Genomic DNA, 15,313 nt, shown 5'->3' with positions numbered 1-15,313 from the left:
TGACTGAGCAACTGACGACTGTATCAGCACAGATTTTCCTCGCGCTTTGGACTTTGAACCCTGGTTAACAAGCACATCTGCTGCGAGGTCGTGCAGCGCTGTCAGACTACATGCAATGCGTGCGTGTATTAGAAAACATAACGTTCTGCAGTTTATTTACTAATTGTTGAAGGCCATTTCGTGATTTCAGTCATCATACAGTAACCAGCAACAATCACCCCTTCCTCTTCTCATTGAAGACATGCGATGCAGTCCTAAACAGTCTCTCGCTGTCGGTGCTTGTAATGATTTTTGTGTCTTTCTCCGACAGTTTAAATGCTTCCACACTGCTGACGTGTGTGCTGCATAATAGAGTGCATGCCTCTCACTCTGCGCTGGTTGCTATTTGATCATATCATATTGTTCGGTACAATTTATTCGGTCTTTTCGCTTATTCAAATAACTTCGGTTGCTGGACATTCGGTGCATCCCTAATAATAATAATAATATAATTATTATAATAATATTGAAGTAATCAGTGTTACTACTGTAATTACTGCTGGGCGGTTTGACCAAAAATCTGTATCAGGTTTTTTTTTAGGATTGTGGCGGTTTATCACGGTTTTACCCTGACTGGGCTTTATATGAATCAGAATGCATGATACAGTTGCAGAACCACTGCATTTTAATCACTTTTCAAAGATGCTGCATGAGCAGTTTTTCACTTAAAGCTGCAGTCCGTAACTTTTTGGTGCTCTTGCGGTTAATAAACAGAACTGCGTGCGTCTTGCGGAAGAACATTGTTGCCGGAGCTACTTCTCTATGTTTATGTCTATGGCGAATCACACAGGTACTGGGCTACTCCGCAGCAGTACCTACCCGAACCAGTCTAATGGCGCTTTTCCACTGAATGGTACGGCTCGGTACGGTTCACTTTTTGGGGGTTTTCCACTGGGTACAGTACCTGGTACTTTTTTTTGTACCACTTCGGTTGAGGTTCCAGGTGAACCGTACCGTTACCAAAACGTGACGTGTAAACTCTGCTGATCACGGATTGGCCGGAGAAAATCGTCACTACCTGCGTCACTGAACTGCGACACAAACACAAAAGAACCGCTAGATTTAAATCAGCACAGCCAGCGAAGGATCAAACGCAACTGTTTTGAACGAGCGCACCTTTTTTTAACAACCAAAAAGTTTTGTTGTCTGTTGTGGAAGAACAGACGTTCCTCTCGTTGATAGCAGAGGAGCGGATCCAGCGAGAGCTTGATGGGGCGACGCGGAATGAAAACTTTTTTTTAGGAGTCGTGGCAGTAGAGGCGGTGCAACTATAACGGTATGTGTATAATCCCGCCCACTCTAAAGCGGTACTGAACTGCAGTGGAAACGCAAACCGTGCCGAGACGTGCCGAGCCGAGTCGTACCACGCAGTGGAAAAGCGCCATAAAATACTCAGAATATAAACACTTATTATAGGTGTACCGTAGTGATTCAGGACAAGCCAAAAACACGGTTTGGAAAATGGATTCATGGTTTACTCGCTTATTATATAAATTCTGTAAATTTTGAACACAAAAAAGTTACGGACTGCAGCTTTAAATTAGACTGTATAATTTCCCATTTTGAAGCAAAAACAGAACGGTCTGTCTTTAGCTTTGTGAAACTATACTATATAAAACACATCTGAACGAAACCGAAACATGGGCTGAATGAGACGCAGATTCACCCTCTGACAGCAGGTGGCGCTGATGGAACAGCAGCGATACAGCGTTTCCTCAGTTAACGCTGTAAACAAAGCAGCGCTGCGCTATTAAATACTACATTAATAGGGACTTTAAGCAACAGCCACTGATTGTACGGTAACGATATTCTGATGTTGTATTGCACATGCGCGACTTTAACAGCTGCTTCTTGATGTTCTACTTTAACCGTCTACTATGGGTCAATATGACGTTTTATGATATATAATATTGTAATTGCATCAATATGTGATTCTACAATTAGTCTTTTATTTAATGTGTTGATATGTTTTAAAATGTAGCTAATTTTAACGATTTTTCCGTTCGTACTGAGATATGTCTGCTGTTAGTAACAACACCTCAGGTAGCACTGAGACTAGCGAACAATGTAAGCATTGCCGAAACATCCTCCTCATAAACCGTCATAATACTTCAATAAATGACTGAATCATGCTGCGTTGCGTCGTCTTGTTTGTGGTTGCGTAGTGATTTTTACGTTCCATTCACAGCTGTTGCTTAAAGCCCCTAATATGCATTATGCAGACACAAGATGAAAAGAAAATACCATCTACACTTTTCTGAAGACAGTCCGTTCCCCTCAGAGACGCATTCATATAAACCCCTCAGCCCCAGTTCAGTATTTAGAATTTTCTTCCTATATTTCGCGCGTCATGAACAGTGAGCTTGATCTGCCTGCTACAATATTTTCTCCTCTGTGCGCCCTTCTTCAGCGTCTCTGGCTTCTGTTCTAGTTGGTTTATTTGCCCAAATTAAAGAATTAGTTGTGTGTTATTAATAGTTCTAAAAGTTTTCCAACCATCAGCCAGAAGTGTGTGCAGTTAACAGGGATCTCCTCAATTCACGATGCTGTGTACGTTTGCTTGGGCACTTTAAAAATTCATACCGTTTGTGTAATTCAAACCGGTTTACCATTTGAGCCACCCAGCACTAAATTGTATCGTAATTATGCTTTCATGAATATGAAATATGCCAATAAATACTAATAAGTACTGTCACTATAGCCGCTTTTCCACCATCGCGCTCAACGGTTATCTTTGCATAACCGTTCCATTCCGAGCCGGCCGGTATAGTTATGGTTTAGTTTTCCACTGCGGGGCTGATAACGGATCTCTTTGGAATGCAATTCAAATGCGTCAGCTGTTGCCATGGTAACACAAGTTTTGACATATGATATATGATATGTAAATAACCACCGGGTTATGGAGGATGATCAGAAATTTATTTCGATTTTACTACTAATTTGTGTTTACATTGCTCAAAATAGCGCGCTTGGCAATCTACGGAGAAACTAGCAGCCAGGCAACAGACAAGTGACAGATCCTGAGTGGCGACGTCACGCACACGCACTCTACCAGCACGGCTCAGCTCTGTTGTCTATCCGTGCCGAGAACGGTTTGTAGTCGTGCCGCGCCGTACCAAGCTCACGTGGAAATACAGTTCAGAAAGTGAAAGTAAAGTTTAGGTTGCTGGAGCTCAAACAGTGAAAATGGCTTCATCAGATGAATATGACTATAATTGTCCCGTGTGCTGTGAAATCTTCAAGACTCCTGTTCTTTTATCATGTAGTCACAGTGTCTGTAAAGAGTGTCTTCAACAGTTCTGGAGAACCAAGAAAACTCAGGAGTGTCCCGTCTGCAGGAGAAGATCCTCAAAAAAGTTTCCTCCAACAAATCTGGCATTACAAAACCTGTGTGATTCATTCCTGAAGGAGAGAAATGAGAGCCATTCATCGGGATCTGAGGAGATCTGCAGTTTACACAGTGAGAAACTCAAACTCTTCTGTCTGGAGGACAAACAGCCGGTGTGTTTAGTGTGCAGAGATTCAAAACAACACGACAATCACAAATTCAGACCAATAAGTGAAGCGGTTTCATCATATAAGGTAGGACAAATGCTTATTGTTTCATATGTAAAGAACAATGAGTAATCATAAACACAGATATCATCACATTCATGCACTCAGTATTTCTCTCTGACATTCTGAGTCTTTTGTGCAGAACACGATTCTTCTTTTTTCTTCTTAGAAATATTGCATGTTTACGGCCTATGCTGTCCTTTTCTGTTGCAGAAAAATTGATTATCCCTTTTGCTTTCTTTCAAATGGATTACTGTAATGCTCTCCCTGTTGGAGTGTCTAAATCTTCTCTTAACAAATTGCGATATCTGCAAAATTCAGCAGCTAGAATTCTAACTGGGGCCAGGGTTGGTGACTGTATAACCCCTATTTTGGAGCCGTTGCTTTGGCTTCCCGTTAGCTGCCATATATATTTTAAAATCCTAATGTTAAAGTATAAGGCTTTTCATGATTTTGCTCCGCAGTATCTGGCCAATCTTTTAACACCTTACACTCGCATTTTGTGATCCTCTCAGTGTGGTCTCTTAGCTGTTTCACAAAACATGGTTTCATTCCAGGGCCTTCTCATCTTATGCTCCAAAACTGTGGAATTCTCTCCCAGCTGACATTAGGGAAGCAAATTCATTGGGTATTTTTAAGTCTTGTCTTAAAACATTTTATTTCACAATTGCTTTTACTTCATTAGCTTTTCCATTGTGTTGTTTTTTATCTATCTGTTGTTATATTTGTATTGTTTTATATTGCTGTGTAATGCTTTTGTGTAAAGCACCTTGAGAAAGTAAAAACACTTTTAAAGGCCTTACACAAAATAACACTTTTTATTATATTATTGTGTACATCTCAAATTAAATAGTTTTAGATCTTAAAAGAAATACAACATAAAGGCAACTTGAGTAAATAGAGTACAGTTTTAAGCACTTTTTTTTTTTTTATCCAATATCTATCACCCATGTAAAAAAAAAAGCAATAACAGCAACTAAACATTTGTGATAACTGGAGATCAGTCTTTCACAGCGCTGTGGTGGGATTTCATCTCACTCGTCTTTGCAGAACTGCTTTAGTTCAGCCACATTGGAGGGTTTTCCAGCATGAACTGCTTGTTTCAGGTCCTGGCACAGCATCTCAATTGGGTTCAAGTCAGGACTTTGACTATGCTTTTTTGAGCCATTTAGATGTGGACTTACTCCTATGCTTTGGATCATTGACTTGCTGCATAGTCCAATCCAATAGAACTTCAATTTACAGACTGAAGACCAGACATTCTCCTTTAGGATTCTCTCGTAGTGTGTAGAAAATGCAGTTCCTTCCATTAGTGCTGGGTAGGGTTGGGAATCGAAAATCGATTCCAATTCTGGAATCGAATACTTGTAAAATTAAAATGTCGATTCCTCCTATAAATACCTGTGTGCGCATCTTTTTTTTCCTCCACCTGTGAGAACCAGACCTGGCGATCTGCCAGGACCTTTCTCGCTAATCTAAGTGCTCCAAAGTTTGGCTACATTTGTGGAACCAGAAGCCGAAAAAGCTAAGTGTAATATTTGTGATACGCTAAGAGAGGTGTCACCACCAACATGACAAAGCAAACCTTTAAAGCATACTTCGGGTCTTTAGCAACCCGGGACGTCATTCACTACCCTCTCCCTCCTTCATTTCTTAAAATTAGACATCAACTTTCTTAGTATTCCTCAATCTATTCATTATAAACAATATAACAAGAAAAAATAATAAAATATTAAAGAATGTCTGTTTTCTGACTATTTTTTGTAGAAAGTGTATAGGGTCGCACCTAAACTTTTCTGAAGACAGTCAGTTCCCCTCAGCGATACATTTGTATAAACCCACACCCCCAATTCAATATATAGGATTCGCATTGTGAACAGTGAGTTTGCTCTGCCTGTACAGTGTGCGTCCATCTTCAGCGTCTCTAGCCTCTCCCTGCTGAAAAAACGAAAACAAAAAAAAACAATAGAAACCATCACAGAAATTCTAATGGTTTCCACTACAAATACCATTACAAACATTAAAAACCATCAACTATTAACCATTAAATCCCTTAAATAATTGTAACTTGTAGTGTGTTTTGGGACATTTTCCATTAGGATTTAGTGGTTTTAACAAGCCCCCAATAAAAGGTGACAAATTACAGGTAGAGACCCACAGGGACCATTACAGTTTCCATTAAAACCAATACAATTCCAATTATAACCAGTAAAACCTCTAATGGTTTCTATTGGTTTTTAACGTCCCATTTATAGGCTTCATAATCTTTCCACACAAATGACATTTTGGAAAATGACTGCAATGCAGTTTGTGCAAGTCCAGAACAGAGATCGCCTGAAATAAAACAAAAAACAGGCCTTTTGCCAATCTCTCAATCTCATGCATCTTTAAATTTCATAAATTGTTGTGTTCTGGGCTTTTTGCCCAGTTAAATAATTAGTTGTGTGTTATTAATAGTTCTAAAAGTTTTCCAACCATCAGCCAGAAGTGTGTGCAGTTAACAGGGATCTCCTCTCAATTCACGATGCTGTGTACGTTTGCTTGGGCACTTTAAAAATTCATACCGTTTGTGTAATTCAAACCGGTTTACCATTTGAACCGCCCAGCACTAAATTGTATCGTAATTATGCTTTCATGAATATGAAATATGTCAATAAATACTAATAAGTACTGTCACTATAGCCGCTTTTCCACCATCGCGCTCAACGGTTATCTTTGCATAACCGTTCCATTCCGAGCCGGCCGGTATAGTTATGGTTTAGTTTTCCACTGCGGGGCTGATAACGGATCTCTTTGGAATGCAATTCAAATGCGTCAGCTGTTGCCATGGTAACACAAGTTTTGACATATGATATATGATATGTAAATAACCACCGGGTTATGGAGGATGATCAGAAATTTATTTCGATTTTACTACTAATTTGTGTTTACATTGCTCAAAATAGCGCGCTTGGCAATCTACGGAGAAACTAGCAGCCAGGCAACAGACAAGTGACAGATCCTGAGTGGCGACGTCACGCACACGCACACGCACACGCACTCTACCAGCACGGCTCAGCACTGTTGTCTATCCGTGCCGAGAACGGTTTGTAGTCGTGCCGCGCCGTACCAAGCTCACGTGGAAATACAACTGGAACTGTACCTGACAGTTCTTAGAACCGTTCGGCCCGATAGTAGAAAAGCGGCTTATAATGTTGTTATTGTTACTGAAGTAATAAATGTTACCATAATTATGCTCTCACAAAATACTACTGTAATATAGTAACACATCTTATTGTAATTATGCTTTCACGAATATTGTGCCAATAAATATTAAATACTTAATACAATAAAATATTAACAAGTACTTAATCATAATAATGTTGTAATAAATACTACAACAAAAATGCTTTTACAAATATTGTGGCAATGAACGCTAATAAATACTCTCATAATAATATATGATAGTCCTAGTGCTGTCAAATGATTAATCGCGATTAATCGCATTCAAAATATAAGTTTTTGTTTATATAATATGTGTGTGTACTGTGTATATTTATTATGTGTATATATATAAAAACACACACATACAGTATGTTTTGAAAATATTTACATGTATATATTTATAGTCATATAATTTATATTATATATAAATATATTTAATATATAAACATAACATATTTTTCTTAAATGTATACATGCGTGTGTTTGTGTTTATATGTACATAATAAAAATACACAGTACACACACACATTATGTAAACACTGTTTGTTTGTTTTTTGGTTTGACCGCACTAGATAATACATAATAATGATATTAAACACTACTAAATATGACCTCTAATAAATATGCTTTCATAAAAATTATTACAATAAATGCTAACAAATACTACTGTAATAATATTACTTTATTAAATAATATCACGCACACGCACTCTACCAGCACGGCTCAGCACTGTTGTCTATCCGTGCCGAGAACGGTTTGTAGTCGTGCCGCGCCGTACCAAGCTCACGTGGAAATACAACTGGAACTGTACCTGACAGTTCTTAGAACCGTTCGGCCCGATAGTAGAAAAGCGGCTTATAATGTTGTTATTGTTACTGAAGTAATAAATGTTACCATAATTATGCTCTCACAAAATACTACTGTAATATAGTAACACATCTTATTGTAATTATGCTTTCACGAATATTGTGCCAATAAATATTAAATACTTAATACAATAAAATATTAACAAGTACTTAATCATAATAATGTTGTAATAAATACTACAACAAAAATGCTTTTACAAATATTGTGGCAATGAACGCTAATAAATACTCTCATAATAATATATGATAGTCCTAGTGCTGTCAAATGATTAATCGCGATTAATCGCATTCAAAATATAAGTTTTTGTTTATATAATATGTGTGTGTACTGTGTATATTTATTATGTGTATATATATAAAAACACACACATACAGTATGTTTTGAAAATATTTACATGTATATATTTATAGTCATATAATTTATATTATATATAAATATATTTAATATATAAACATAACATATTTTTCTTAAATGTATACATGCGTGTGTTTGTGTTTATATGTACATAATAAAAATACACAGTACACACACACATTATGTAAACACTGTTTGTTTGTTTTTTGGTTTGACCGCACTAGATAATATATAATAATGATATTAAACACTACTAAATATGACCTCTAATAAATATGCTTTCATAAAAATTATTACAATAAATGCTAACAAATACTACTGTAATAATATTACTTTATTAAATAATATTTTGATTGTTTTTACAAATATTGTAGAAATATATGCTCTATAAATACTCCCGTAATAATGTTGTGAAATTAAATACTACTTTAAATATGCTTTCATAAACCTTATTCTAATAAATACTACCTTGATTATGCTTTTATAAATAGTGGGAAAAAATGTTAATACATGTTTCCATAATAATATAGTGATATAGTAAATGCTATAAAAATGATGTTTTGGGAATATTGCATTATGATTGCACAAATATTACCACTATAACTATTAATGCAGTGATACTAATTAAATATTCATGTGTTAATAAGTATTTGTAATCTGGTAGCAGTTGTTTAGATTTTACCGCCGTGTGTTGTCCTGGTCATTAGGGCGTCGGACCGTCAGGCTGTGTTGGATTCAGAGCTGAAGTCTCTCCAGGCGTGTCTCCGTGAGCTCGAATCCTTCCTGAAGTGGCTCCATGAGGCGGAGACTACAGTCAACGTGTTATCTGACGCCGCCCAGAGGGAGGCGCTCTCACAGGACTCCGCCCACATCAAAGAGCTCAAAGGGCAGCTTGGGGTAAGAGCTTTAGACTCACATTTTTACAGGTACACCTTATGTTCCATCATATCCATTATAAAACGGAGAGTTCCGGTCCTTGATTCTGATTGGTTGAGCCGCGTTCGAAGCTGTTGTAAATTACTCTACAAACACACACCTTTGTTTACTTCTGTGTGTCGCTCTGCAGCCACTTTGTTGTAACACAACTGATTCTGAGGAGCTACATTGTTTGGTGGAAGAGTACTGCTTTTATTAATATCATTACACTTTATTTGCTCCGTTTTATTTTGTGAAACCTTACTACGTATATGGAATAACCGTTTTATAAAAGCAATAAGCCCCATGAAGCCGTGGTTTACAGTGATTTTATAACAGCTAAGGGGGTTTCCGCTTCGCGTCATACCTAACAACGCCCCTTAGCTGTTATAAATTCACTGTAAATGGCTTATTGCTTTATTTGGGTCTAGAGCCAACTTTGCAATCCAGACATTGTGTAAAGCCAACCAATCAGATCTGAGCTTGTGGTTTTCAGCTAGCACTTGCCAGGTTTGTTCTGTTTGTGCAAAATGCGTTAGATAATCGGGGTGTGGACTGCGGGCGGTCCATGGGTGTATTGTCTGAGGTTTAGACAAATAAGGGACATACGGGAACTAATGTGTGTGTGAATAGGGCCTTTCGCACCGCTTTAGTTCCAGAACTAAACGTACGGTACTAAAGTACTGGGACGATTTTGCTCGAACTATTTCCCAGTACCATTTAAAGGGTTGCATTCGCACCAACAGTGTGTACTAAGAAGTGACGTAAGCCGGTCGACAGAGACGTCATTTGTGCACAGTATTCAACAACGGAAACAAAGAAGAACAACGTTAACAACAGGAGGATGGAGGACGCTGTGATCGGAGCTGTGTGTTTGTTGTGTCTCGCGGGTTTCACAGTGGACATGGAAAGTCGACGTATACGTAAAGCGATTGAAAGAATGGAAAGGAGGACTAAGAATCTCCAACGACAACTGGCAGTGCTACATTTGCTACAAGTGCCTGCACTTCAGCGTCCGTCCATCCATCGCTGTTCTCCATACTTGCGAAATAAGTTGACACAATGTTTACAGTATGTTTACACGGCGTTTTAAATCATGGCGGGGAAGGGAGGTTTCATAAGCGGTTGGCCAATCAATGTCTACTTGCGTCACGGGTAGTACCAGTTGTGCTGGTTAGACCCTGCTCCGGAGTAGGAGCTAATCTGGTTCTCGAAAAAGGCAGTCCGGTACTAAAATCGCACCCAGTTCCTGCGGTGCGAAAACGCCAAAAAGTGGGTAGTTCCACAATTAGTTCTGGTACTATGAAAAGGTTCTTGCAGTGCGAAAGGCCCTCATGATATTCAGTTATCCCTGTGTCAGTCCTCATTAGTTCCCCCATCAGCCAGACCACAGCATACGTGTAATCAAGGTATAGATCACGTCAGCTGAGAAAGAGCGCGTCTTCCTGTTCTCCTCTCTCCTCCGACATCTTCAGTTCTTTGCAGAGTCTGTTTGTTCTGTGAGATTCATACATCACAGTGTGATCTCTATCTGCTGTCCGCTCTAATCACGACTGTACGCTCTACTACGATTCAGCAGCCTAATGCACTAAATACACTAAAGTACAAGTTGTCAACTTGTACTAAAATGGACTGTCCCGGCTCTAAAATGTGAAGTCGTACAAATTCATTGAATCATCTTTTATTGTGATGTTGCTTGGCAACAAATGGCATTTTTGCAGCTGTGAAAGGCCCTGTGAGGACGTTTGCAGGGTCAGTTGAAGCTAAAGTGAGCAGCTGAATTCTTTCATGAAGGGCCCTTCCTGAAGGCCGTTCGTGAGTGTGCTGACCGTTGTCACTTCAGCGTCTGAGTGCAGAGTCCTCACAATTTAAGGCTTTACAGGGTCAAAACTACTCACACATTTGTATAGTTTTGGTTATTCATTTGTGTGCTTTTGTTTGTTTATAGTGGTTAAACGGATCGTAGTTGATCCGTGATTCGTACGGACCAAGCCCCACGGTTCGGCACGCATGTGATTCGCGGATTAATTGCAAAATGTAACCATAATAGAATGAAAGTTTATCAATTGTACGTGTTTACACACGCAAGCGGTTTTAAACCATTCTAGCGAAAAAAAAGGCGAAATGGAACTCGATTCGTTACTCGCGTGCTGTTTTCTATCACATGACGCTTGTACATGCAGTGAGGCACGGTTGACTGCACGCGAACACCGAACTGAACCATCTTTCCCATCTCATTCACTCCTTGCCTTTGAACAGACGCATATACACACAAAACGGGTGAAATTGGAAAAAGAAAATTGGATGTGTATTAGTCTATATTAGATCCATGCATCAGGTCTTAAAGTGGCAGCAGCCTAATAATACCTGCTGCTGTCATTATGCTCATCAAACCACAAAACACGTTTTTGACAAAGATTAATCTATTTTTTAATTCATACAGTGAACACTATGCAGTTTTATTTTACACTTAATTATTAAATTTCTGTATCTGAATACTACCGACCTTATTTGTAACATTGTTCTGTTGTATTTATCTATGCTTGTAATTTGTCTAGCCTATTTGTTCTTATTTTTACTGGCTGTTCGCTTGTCTCTTTAATAATGTTTGAACTTTCTTGGGCTAAGAGTTTTTGCTGTGGTATAGTACTTATGGAAAGCAAAGTTACACCGATTTTTTTTTTCTTCTTGCTGATCCGAAAAACAATCCGATCCGTGGCTCAAAAACCATAATATGATCCGAACCGTTAGATTTGTGATCCGTTGAACCACTATTTGTTTATCATTATTAGTATTAATAATGCTCCACAATGAGCTCCATCTCTGCAAGTGCTGTGCGTTTGAGTTGCATATAGCGCGCATTTGAAAAGCAACACGCGCCAAACATCTTCCTCGGTTTGTAATGACAATGGTTATATAAATCTGTCAACAAAAGAGAAGCATTTAAAAAGAGAAGTTGTCCTGTGGTTTCCGGCCAAAATACAAACATTTGAAAGACAAAAAAAAACATGTATAGTATTGTTATTGGACTGATGTTATTTAAAATAATAAGAATATTAAAATTAATATTATAAAATACTTTACAGTTCACTAGATTTATAATGCTTATTTTGCTTATTTCTGTTTTTCCACTTAGTCACTGACAGTTTCTTTTATTTTTTGCATAATCCTTCATTTGTAGTCATCCATCATATATTGTTTTGTGTCAAAGACATATTCAGATATTTCCTTACAAGCGTGTTTGTAAAAAACGCAGCTGATGACTGGAGAATGACATGTTATGCAAGTGTTTAATCTTGGCTGATGTTTGACGTCATCGAGAGTGACATGAGAAATAGAGTTGCTGAGGTCTTCAGTGATTTCAGTGAGAACTGCTTTCCTTTTATTTTCATGACAATACTGTTGAAGTGCTTGCTGTGACGTCAAACTACTGTGTGTAAGAGTGTAGCTAACCATGTATTTCTTTTCCTCGTATATTTCTGATAGCATTTATTTTTTTGCACAAAGAAAAAATGGCATTCGCTCATCTAATGCCCTAAAAATGTATTTGAGCTCATGGTTGGCATTTTGTTGATTACTGTTGTTTGGAGCGATTTGTTCTGCATCCATCTTTGTCACTGTACAACTGAATCACGCTCAAATCACACTGACTCGCAAGTGGATATTGCGACGAGACAGACAGACTAATCAAACTCACATCAGGAGACCGACACAGATTTGAGACGCAGACACAATGAGTGTTTCTTTACCTCGAGAAATGTCGTGGTGTGATGTATTTCTGAGTGAAACAGCAGGATTGGATTCATCTGAAATTGATTAGATGGCGAAAAGTGGTTGTTGTATACTATAATGGAGGAAGGTGGTTGGAAGAAAGGGGCTGAAAATAGATTTGTGATGTTGACCTAAAATGAAATTAGAAGTTTTCTTACTTAAAGGGATAGTTCACCTCAAAGAAATACATTCGTCTGCATGTACTCATCCTCTTTTTGTTGTTCAAACTTGAGTGACTTTCTGCTGTGGAACACACAAAGAAGATATTTTGAAGACTGTGCTGGTTGCTCCTTTTCATAAAATCACAATAAATGAAGACTGATGCATTCTAGCTAAGAAAGGACACAAATGCATCAAAAACGTATCATAATGTTGGCCTATATGACTCTTACACTATGTGACCGAAATTTAAAATAGTTATTTACTGAAATATTTCCCTCCCTCCAGCTTTTGGTTTTTACAACTGGTTCATTGAATCTGGATCAGATTCATGAATCAGTCATTCAGATCGCTTTTGTGAATTGAATCAACTGATTCATTAAATGGATCCCAACTCTAAATAAATAAACAAATGTACAGAATTTAAGATTAAAAAAAAAGAAGAGAAAAGATAGATAGATGTCAGATTGCCAGAAATGCATCTTAAAAATACGTTGACAATATTTTTAGGTGTTACGGGATGACAAATTGCTGCCTGTAATTTTGACAACTCATAACCATAACGCGCATCTAAAATATACAAAACAAGCATTTTTAAAACCGACATGTATAAGTCAAAGCTATTACGTGGTAGCTTCGGAAAATAGCAGACAAATGTGTACTTTTATGGTAATATTATAGTGCTTTTGTCTCCTTTTGGAAGCTTAAACTTGAAATTAAACTTGTAATTGCATGGAAAAGAGCGACCAGCACATTCTTCAAAATTTCTCATTTTGTGCTCCAAGGAGCAAAGTCAGTCATACAGGTGTGTAATGACATTCATCAGAGGAAATGTTGAATCTTTATTTTGGATTCCTTTAAGAAAGTAAATGGGGCCAGTATTGATCTCATTTTAGCTTTGTGAACATTTGTTGTCAAGGGTCATCAGAAGTGCAGAATGAGATAATAATAGCACTTTCCCACAGTGGTTTCCACTCAGAATCATTACTGCTCTCCTCGTGTCTCCCTCATTTCTCTGATGTGTCTCACTGCTCTATTTCTCTGTCTCTCAGGAGATGTGCTCTCTTTCAGTAAAGTGTGTCACCCTCACTCATTCCCTTTATGAATTTATACACCCTCTCGTTCTCATTCTTTTTGGTTCTCTTGAACGCTCTCTGGAGTTTCTCTCCATCCGTTGTATCAGCCCTTCCCTCCCCCCTCTCTCACAGCCTCTTCATTGTCTTTTTTGTCATGCGGTGTTAAATCTCTCTCCGTGACTCTTGTTTATCGCTGGAGAGGAGCGAGCACTCGTTGCCGTCTCAGTCCTGACGCGCTTGAGTGTGCGCGTGTGTGGGACATGTTTGTTAGGGCTCGTCACATTTCGCTCGGCTGGTGGTGGGGGATATGTGAGCATGTGTGAGTGTGTGAGGCGGTGAGGATGCGTGCTCTCAGACGCTGGCAGTCGTGTGCTGGCAGAGTTAAGATGATGGCTGTAGTTCGGACGTCTCTGCAGAAAGTGGTGGTCTTCTTACACCGGCTCCAGAGAATGGCGATATCCTCACCGCGTTACCAGAAACTGTGCAAGGTTAGTGTCTTGTGCACACACTCGCTGAAGCGCTTTCATCCGATCTGTGATAGTTTACGGTAGTTGGTCTTAGTTTGGTTTATTGTGAGTTCTGTTGGAGTTCTAGTTAAACCATTTCTTGGATTTCCTCTTGAATTGTTCTTGCATTTTTGTTTTGTAGGGAAATCCTTTACTATATTTTTTTGTTGTTGTATTTTTGCAGATTTTTTTTTATATGTATTTCAGTCTTGTTTTATTTCAGTTTCAATAGCGCAAGTTTGTAATGTTTAGTTCTGTTCTTTATACCAAATGGCAATATTGATAACTTATACAAACCACATAAGGACCGGTATGAACGTTTTAAAGACAGTGATGTAATAATGATTGATTCATTTTGATTTGATATCTTAGAATAGCTTGCAAGAGTTTGATGTGAACAGTGATGCAGTTTCCAGTTGTTTGTCGTAAGATGACCAGAAATCCTGTCCAAACCACATTAGAGTGGAAGGGACATTTGAAATAAATTAATTTGATGTACGTTAAAGGATTCCTGTTAGTAATGTCGTATATGAGTGATGCTATCTTTATGAGCATTTATGAGCATGAGCTGTCAGTAATCATCCTTTGAGTGTGTGTATAGTGTGTGTGTGTGTGTGTGTGTGTGTGTGTGTGTGTGATAAAGATTAGAGAAAGCAACAGCTGTTCTGATATTCAGTGTTTAGCAGAAATCCTCAGGATTTACACACACAACACACGGCATTGCTAAGAGATGAAGAGGTTTTTAAACAACAGCGAGTTCATCTTTGTGTGTGTGTGTGTGTGTGTGTGTGTGTGTGTGTGTGTGTGTGTGTGTGTGTGTGTGTGTTTAATAGAGAGAGAGGCGCACGTGGGGGCGGCGTGTGTGAG

The 15,313-nt window shown here is 38.4% G+C and overlaps 1 protein-coding gene across 1 annotated transcript in view; it reads left to right on the top strand.

Annotated features, from left to right (window-relative positions):
• Positions 1 to 15,313, top strand: part of LOC107570770 (utrophin-like) — a 187,253-nt gene that overhangs the window by 101,076 nt on the left and 70,864 nt on the right. The window contains 1 exon segment of the mRNA XM_016257031.1: positions 8,727 to 8,916. Within this exon segment, the coding sequence (XP_016112517.1) occupies positions 8,727 to 8,916 (190 nt within the window).

This window comes from Sinocyclocheilus grahami, unplaced genomic scaffold (assembly GCF_001515645.1).
Source record: "Sinocyclocheilus grahami isolate Dianchi unplaced genomic scaffold, SAMN03320097.WGS_v1.1 scaffold1503.1, whole genome shotgun sequence".
NCBI classification, from domain to species: domain Eukaryota; kingdom Metazoa; phylum Chordata; class Actinopteri; order Cypriniformes; family Cyprinidae; genus Sinocyclocheilus; species Sinocyclocheilus grahami.
The sequence above is the reverse complement of the archived record's forward strand: the minus strand, read 5'-3'. Positions and strand labels throughout refer to the sequence as shown.